Source organism: Brachionichthys hirsutus, chromosome 2, assembly GCF_040956055.1.
Source record: "Brachionichthys hirsutus isolate HB-005 chromosome 2, CSIRO-AGI_Bhir_v1, whole genome shotgun sequence".
Classification (NCBI taxonomy): domain Eukaryota; kingdom Metazoa; phylum Chordata; class Actinopteri; order Lophiiformes; family Brachionichthyidae; genus Brachionichthys; species Brachionichthys hirsutus.
Window position 1 is genome coordinate 13,049,450 of NC_090898.1, and position 8,437 is coordinate 13,057,886.

Below are 8,437 nucleotides of genomic sequence, written 5' to 3' on the forward strand. Positions count from 1 at the left end.
TTTATTATTAAGAACAGTGAAAAATAAGCAATTACAGCAACCATCAAAGAACACAAGAGTTATGTGTATGTGTGACTCGTGTCTGTCATATACAGACCTCTGCTTGCTTTCACAGGTTAACTCCATTTATCCCCTTAAATTCGCATCATTCATCCACATTTACTGCTGGAACTGCCAAAACAGTTTCCTGATTATCGTATAGTGATACTGAGGTCTTAAAGTAAAGGAAAGCCGTGAATGTTCTTTGTCAAATATTTCATCATGCTGGTCCATTAGATTGTAGAATAGAAAGTGTGATCTCAGATATACATTTTTAAAAAATGACAATATTTTAAATGATAGGAAATTGCATATTTTATTGAATATGAACATCATATTACCAGATTTTGAGCACATTGTTTAGATGAAAAAGAGAGCAAAGGTAAATTTAATATACTTAAGTCCTTATTTATATGAATGTTTTTCTTTTCATGATACTTTACACATAAGTCAAAGGCAGATGTTGCACTTTTCACTGTAATACATTGATCATCATAGTTGCATCCTGGATGGATGGCAGGAGATGGATGTTTCTATAGCATGGGAGTGTTCAATATTGCGTGTGCCCTTCTTGACTGCCTTAGAGGTGATCTTCAGGATCACTGGATTGCCTCTTCCTCCAGTTCAATCCCCAGCAAACACAGGCAGACCAGGTTTATATATTTCTTATCATCTCTGTGCATTCAAATATCTTTTTTTTTTTTTATCTGCGTTGAGCTCACAGGTGACAAGGTATCAGTTTTATAAAGCAAAACACAAAATAGCATCAGCAAATACTGGGTGGCTGCAGAGCGCTCTGGTTTCCACAGTAACTAAAATCCAAAATAGAAAGAAGTGGCCATTCAGCACCAAATCCCCTGTGATAATACACAATTCTATTTATACCCTCTAATAATGAAACACTCCTGTTGAAAAAAAAGGATCTGATAAATTGATGAAGAATTGAAATTGTCCTTTACTCTTTGCATTGCTGCACGTTAGTAGATTAAACTCAACATACTGAACAGGTTACTTCTCATTAGAGCCCAGTCAGGATTAATAAAGTTTCTCTAAAGTTTGTATCATAGAACCTCTGCCTTAGATGTTGGTGATAAGAGATTAGACAGTCACACTGCTCAGAGGATATGTAAACCTTTTCATGCCTCTTTTGCTACATTTAAATTGAACATTAACGTGGCTCGTAACTGATTCTTTGTTTTTGGAAAGTAGCAGCAAAAATATACATGATTTTGTTTTAACTAGTATAATCCTGAGACATCCTAAGATTTGGAAATTATAGAGAGTTAGTTACATATTGTTATAATATTTACTGAATAATTAATTTAAATTAAGTTTTATACAGGTGAGTATATCAAAACATCCGTCTCCTGTTTGGTTGTAATAATGATGTGGACATTATTGATCTCATATATTGTGGTATGAATGGAACTTTTAATAATTCCCTACTCCTTTATGGATTACTGCAATATTTCAAATTATATTATTATATTTAATTTACAGTAATATAAAATGGATATCTTGTAATTGTTATCGATCTATCCGTCAACAGCGACATGTTTTTTTTTGGCCATCAGTCGAAACAAGAGCTATGCTGCCTTCACTTGTCAACGTAAAATTGAGCTTTCCACCCGAAAACGCATTAAGAAACTCAGTAAACACAAAAACGGTTAATTTTGTTAACTATCCTCTTATTGTACTTTCTGAGTTACCGGAAGAGCGTGTTTAGACTAGAAAGGAAATGCATCGCTTTCTATAATAAAATGATTAATCTTATTCTCGTCTTCTTCTTTTTTTTTTTTACTTGTCTTATATTTCTTATTCTTAAATATAACTGCATGTTGATTCTCTTATATAGAATATGTTTAAAGATTAACTTATTTTCCGATTAGAACTCGTGTAATCGTGGCAAAAGGCGATCTTTTTACATTTCTGCGAGGAAGGATGCTGTGATTTACGGGGAAGTTCTTGAACGCAGCATCGGTACTGCAGCCCGCTGGCCGATGAGACGTTCAGGGCCGCCCCTCGTGTAAACCTGAACATGCGGGCGTAACTGGATTACTTTCCAGTTTATTTATTTAGCTTTAATTGGCGCCGTAACGTTTCTTAATAATGGAGGACGACTGTGCCTGTGAGTACGACTCGACCTGGGACACGGAGAGTGACGGAGACGAGCCGGCTGGAGAGAGCCAAACCCGCCGGTCATGTCAAGACAAAAACAAATCTGGCTGGACGCTAACTGTACGCGCTTTCCCGTTTTACTCAACCAAAACCCGGACAATAATGTCGTGTTGACACGGAACTCCTTGGAAATGATAGTTTCTTGCTTTTTATTTTATAGCCCGGACCGTTGATGCTAGCTTGCTAGCTTTATGCTTCTTTGCAGCAGGGCTTTGCTAGCTAGCCCGGCTAGCTGCAGACGCTAGCTTACTCAGAGGAGCTAGCAAGTCGCTGATGTTTAGATATTTTTGTGCCGGATTGTTTAATGCACATAATCTGTAATTCCGGGTCCAGGTGTTTATTAGCCGCTAGTGCTAGCTTGGCCTTAGCCAAATGCATTTTGCCCATTTGTGTCGCTGATTTAATTCCGATTAGAGACAAGTCCGTTTCACGTTGACTTTCATCAGCAGTGGCATCAAACGTCCAGAAACATGAGAGCAGCGAAGGACATGCAGAACTACCGGAGGGGGTACCCGGTAAGCGGAGCAGCGGAACAGCCAAAGGTCACAGCCCGGAGGGGTCAGATAATAAAAACATTCATTTTGTTTGTCCCTCTGGAAGAATCTCACAGACGACGAGTGCTCGGAGGACAAAATGAACAACCTGCAGTTTTACCTCAATAAGTTTCCCTCGGCTCCTGATGGTAACTCATGTCTCTGTGAGACATGTCCTCTCTATCGTCTGTCTCTGTGACATGTCCTCTATCGTCTGTCTCTGTGTGACATGTCCTCTCTATCGTCTGTTTCTGTGTGACAAGTCCTCTCTATCGTCTGTCTCTGTGTGACATGTCCTCTCTATCGTCTGTCTCTGTGTGACATGTCCTCTCTATCGTCTGTCTCTGTGTGACATGTCCTCTCTATCGTCTGTCTCTGTGACATGTCCTCTCTATCGTCTGTCTCTGTGACATGTCCTCTATCGTCTGTCTCTGTGTGACATGTCCTCTCTATCGTCTGTCTCTGTGTGACATGTCCTCTCTATCGTCTGTCTCTGTGACATGTCCTCTCTATCGTCTGTCTCTGTGACATGTCCTCTCTATCGTCTGTCTCTGTGACATGTCCTCTCTATCGTCTGTCTCTGTGACATGTCCTCTCTATCGTCTGTCTCTGTGACATGTCCTCTCTATTGTCTGTCTCTGAGTGACATGTCCTCTCTATCGTCTGTCTCTGTGTGACATGTCCTCTCTATCGTCTGTCTCTGACATGTCCTCTCTCGTCTGACGCAGATATCTACATCGAATCGTTCCTTAAGGAATGGAAGAACGACTACAAGAGGCTGGAGCGCGTTCACTCGTACATTCAGTGGTATGTATGTGTCCTGATGCAAAGGCTGTTTGTCCAATGGGAAGACGTCAGCGTGTCCTTTAGTGCCGGTGTGGGGACGGTGCAGCGAGAGCGTGCTGCTGGAAGTACTAACCCAAATATTCTGCGTATTGTGATGTTTTTGGACAATGTGACAAAGTACTGGGAAATACTTTTGGTCTAGAACTGACGAGCGTTGGTTTTATGGTTTAATGAGAGACTGTTTGCCGTACTGGTCCTTGTTTTGTGTCCTAATGATGACTCTTATACGCTCTCGTTTTATGTATGTACTCTTAGTAAGACGTGTATGAAGCAAAGCGTCCACTGCAGTTTACGCATGATAACCAGTGGAAGAGTCCAATTGGCCAAAGGGGGGAACGTTTGCACGATATTTGCTCTGCTCTGTCGTCGTTTGATGTTGTATTTATGTATTACTGAAGCCAGGTTTAAGTCCTTCGTTACTCTACGGCCCGGCCCCCTCCTGAAGCAGATTTTATTTCACTGTTTTAGTTTCCCCAATCTTACCGGACAGCTCGGAGTTTAAGAGAAGACACAAAATTCTCCCTTCAAGTGTTGTTGTGAGCGCGTGGGGAGCGGGCCGTGTTCCGTTCCGGTCCGTTTGTGGATATTCGTTGGTCGTAAACGAGACTCTGGCTCTTCCTGTAGCTGCTGCTGAATTCGCCCCCCGCCATGGAGCCGTTAGCGGCTACGTCAGCAGTGTGGGATATTTCTATTATCGCGCTGTCATTTGTCTCATCATATTAAAAAACGACGCAGCACGATGTCCGTTAGGGGGGGGGGGGGGGGGTACAGCTGCTCCAGAGACGGCTGATATCATCTTTGTGTTGGACTACGGCTTCATTAAATACTAATTAGTTCTGTGTTGCTGCTCTCCACAATCATGGCCAGGCTGTTCCCGCTGCGGGAGCCGGGGGTGAATTACATGGCTTCGGAACTCACCAAGAAAGAAATCGAGGTAAGGTCCTAAATGAACGCTCAAAAGATCCAGCAGAATTTGGTTGCCAAAGTTTTTTGCGGTTTCCGGTACAGCGGGACATTTCTCCTCTTCAGGTGTTTGTTACCTTGTCTTGTGTCTTCATTTGGGGGGGGGGGGGGGGGGGTCGTTTCTCTTTTATACGTGTTCCCTAGGCCTTCAAGAAGAGCGAGGATGCCAAAAAGAGGCTGGTCGAGTCCTATGAACTCATGTTGGGCTTCTACGGCGTCCGATTGGTCAACAAAGAGACGGGGGAAGTGAAACGAGCAGAAAATTGGAAGGAGCGGTTTGGAAACCTGGAGCGGTCAGTTGTCCAACGTTCTCGGTGTCGCGGCGGCGGAGTTGTGAAGAGTTCCTTTCGGTTTTAACTTCAGCTTCAATTGTTCCATCGCTTTCAGGAATATGCACAACAACCTGCGCATCTCTCGCATCCTGAAGAGCCTCGGGGAGCTGGGCTTCGAACGCTACCAGGCCCCACTCGTCCACTTCTTCCTCGAAGAGACGCTCGCCAAGAAGACCCTGAGCAGCGTGAAACGGAGCGTGCTTGACTACTTCCTGTTCGCCGTGCTGGACAAGGAGAAGCGTCAGGAACTCGTGCGCTTCGCTTACGGTCATTTTGAGCCAAAGGATAAGTTTGTGTGGTGTCCCCGGAAGATTCAGAAACAATTCAGGAAGGCGGAGAGGAGGGCTGACGCCGTCGGGAACGGGGAAGGAACCAACGACGCGCACTCGCGGGGCAAAAGCAAAGAAGCGGACGCGGTCGTGCGACAAAAAGAGGACGGCGGCTCGGATAGAGTTCCGAAGGCTCAGAAAGGAAGTGATAAAGCGATTAAAGACAAGGGCAGACATTCTGAGACGTTACCGGAGCAAACGACAGAAGCTGAGCCCGTCAGAAACGGTAATAATGAGGCTGAGGCTGCCAGCGAGGATGTGGGGAACGGAAACGACTCTCTAGACGATGAGGAAATGGATCAGTCGCCCAGCGTTGACACAAAGCCCAACCTGGAGAGTGAGCGCGAGTTCACCAACAGCTCAAAGGCCGGTGTTCAGGAACCAGACGCCATGCATGTTGACACCGAAAAACCGCCAAAGAAGAAGAGAGAGGACGAGGAGGGGCTGACGAGCAACGGCGCTGTCGGGCAGCTGCAGGAAAAGGTCACAGGTCAAACAAGCCCTTCAGCACAAACCCCGTCGAAGACTTCTAAGCATTCCCCCTCTCCGTTTCCGGGGAGGGAAGAGAAAATCCCAAGAACTGACTTCAGTCAGGCGTCGGATAAAAAGGAAGAAGAGGAAACTTTGTCTGCAACGAACGGCTCACTGAGCAGCGTCGACGGACGTGTGAACGATCAGACGGATGAGAAATCAGATATCGATATGAAATCGAGCTCAGACCAAAATGTGGGGAATTCATGAAGAGACTGGATGATGGTTGAAAATCCATTCATTTCACCTTGAAAGAAATGGAATCGGGGGACAGAGGAGGATTTCAAAAGACGTCCTGGCCTTATTTTTATTGTATTTGATGTTTAGATATTGATTCTTTCCTCCTGTGAAAGAATACATGAACTGATTAACTAAATGAAGGACTGAATGCGGCCACTGGATGTTATTAAAGCGTGAGGCTGGTGATATTCTGTAGTTTTCTTATTGACGGCAATAAGTTTGTCAGGAACGTCCCAAAGTCTTATTCCATTTGAATCTTTTGACGCTGCCCGACTATTTCAGTACAAAACGTTTGATTAGATTCATATTAAAATGTCTCGATTGTTCCTTACGTTAATATAAAATTACAACTTGCATCCGGCACGGCTTTCACATTCTAGCGGCTGAAATGGCGAATGGGGATTACCTGAGGAAAACATGCTAGCATTATTAGCTAATGAGCGTGATAGGCCGTCCAGACGCGATAAAATATTTCTGCTGCTGTTTTTTTGTTTGCCGACAATAAGAAAAATGCAATATTACCAGATTTCAATTCGACCATGTTGACGACGCAACGGATACATGAAGCGCTGTTATTGTACGTCAACAAATCGATGGTTTCAGCATTTCTATCAGCGGAATACTTTCTCAATTTGAGTATTTTCACGCACTGAAAACAAAGAATTGGGACTTGTTTTTCTCGTGGGCCTGTTTTGTGTAAAAGCCAATCTGTGCTGGTTCGTGTTTCTGCTGGACGCTGCTGTTCAAATGGATTTTGAGGCCCGTCGGTGTCGTGATATTTCTGTCATGTTGCATAATCTGTTTTCATGCAGGTTTAAGAGGGTAGAAGTTTGAACAAAAGCCTCGCCCAAAATGTGAAAAGACTGACTGATTGTACAATGTTCGTGTCCTCTGCAGAATAGATAAAGCTTCGTTTATAATTTAAGGTCCACTTGTATGTTAATTTACAAGCCAGGTTGACTATATTGATCTTTTTTATATTTGCACTTAATTTTCACTGTTGTTAAATGATGGTATTTACATAATGAAATGCTAATAACTTTAGCTGACTTCTTTATATAAGACTTTTTCCCTCAACTAAATATCTGGCTGTTGACAAAGCAAAAATAAAATAATACTATTTTTTGAAGCTTTTATGGGATTTATCTCTTTAGCCAGAGTCTCAAAGACCACTGCAGTTAACCGAATCACACATTTGAGAATAGAAGTATTAGATGTCCGCCTTTTCTCCTATTCCTGAGCCTCCTCGTTGATTTCCCAGCACGGCAGCTTATAGCCAAAAATATCTCTCTTTCCGCCGCGAGGAAACTGATCCTCGGTGAACCGACTTCAGGGGAGCAAAATAAGATATCGATGCAACAGGATGTTTTTCAGGCCTGAGGATCAGTGCAGTCGAGGATGGAAGCGAGGATAGAGAAGGGATGGCTGTTTGTCCGCGGCGGCTTTTATCTCTAGGTTTACCCGTTCTCCGAAACATCCTGAATAAAATGCTTCACAAGGCTGAGACTAGATTAAGACTAGTGGATCAGGCTCTTCTTGTTCTCCGTGATTGAGCTTGTGGAGCATCTTTAGTTTGTGACGGCCTTTTACAGTCGTGCGAACGACATGCTAGCGTCACCAAACTTTGTTCATGAAGGTAGAAGTGATATGTAATTGTGTCTTTTAAATGTTTTTCACTTCCGGAAGCTGTATTTTATGAGGTTGCTATGGAAACCGAGCCTTGTCTGGAGCATCGATCTTCATAGGTACGGCCAGTGTTCTCGACATGCCCAAATTGTTGCAGCTGTTTTTGAGAAATACACAGGAACAATTTAACCCTTTGTGCTTCCTTGTCCCCCCCTACATCACTCTTGTCATAGTTGCATTATCTAATAGCACAAAGGCTAATAGATAATAGGCACATTGTTTTATATCCTCAGTAAAGGGTTACTAGCATCAAAATCTAACTACTAGCCCTCACCCCTGATCTCACTGTATTGTACAAAGGCATGTAAAAAAAAAAAAGATTTTTTTTTATCAACCCTTTGTCTTTAAATGCAGCCATCAAAATACTAGTGAAAGTTATTTTAACATTTTCTGTTCTGCCCATTCCAGACAAATTTAATGGCTCTTCCAAACCATCCTAGAAAGTTTGTGAAAAGCCACGATTACTTTTTTTTTGTGTCGTCCTCCCGGAGACAGACAAACGAAAGCAGAAACAAGAAACATAACCTTCTTATCTGAGGTAACGATCAAACAAACCAACGCCAGCAAAAACATGACCTTTTACTAAGAATTAATTAAAAATACATTAATTTTACATTGCTATTGTGCTGCGTTTGTTCTCACATGAAAGTCTGTGCAGACATAGCAACAGTAACCAAGGAGGGGAAGTGATGGGGAGGGGGCGGGGGGGTGCTGGAGTCTCTTTTGGAGAGCTTAAATAAAACAGATCACAAGTTTAACA

The 8,437-nt window shown here is 43.0% G+C and overlaps 1 protein-coding gene across 1 annotated transcript; it reads left to right on the plus strand.

Moving 5' to 3' along the window:
* The first annotated feature begins 2,148 nt into the window (after positions 1–2,148).
* On the plus strand, positions 2,149–7,125 carry ogfr (opioid growth factor receptor). Its single transcript, XM_068749798.1, has 7 exons — positions 2,149–2,277; positions 2,667–2,732; positions 2,818–2,899; positions 3,479–3,557; positions 4,464–4,530; positions 4,704–4,852; positions 4,947–7,125. The coding sequence occupies exons 1-7, from the start codon at positions 2,149–2,151 to the stop codon at positions 5,959–5,961; spliced, it is 1,587 nt and encodes a 528-aa protein (XP_068605899.1). The 3' UTR covers positions 5,962–7,125.
* The last annotated feature ends 1,312 nt before the right edge of the window (positions 7,126–8,437 follow it).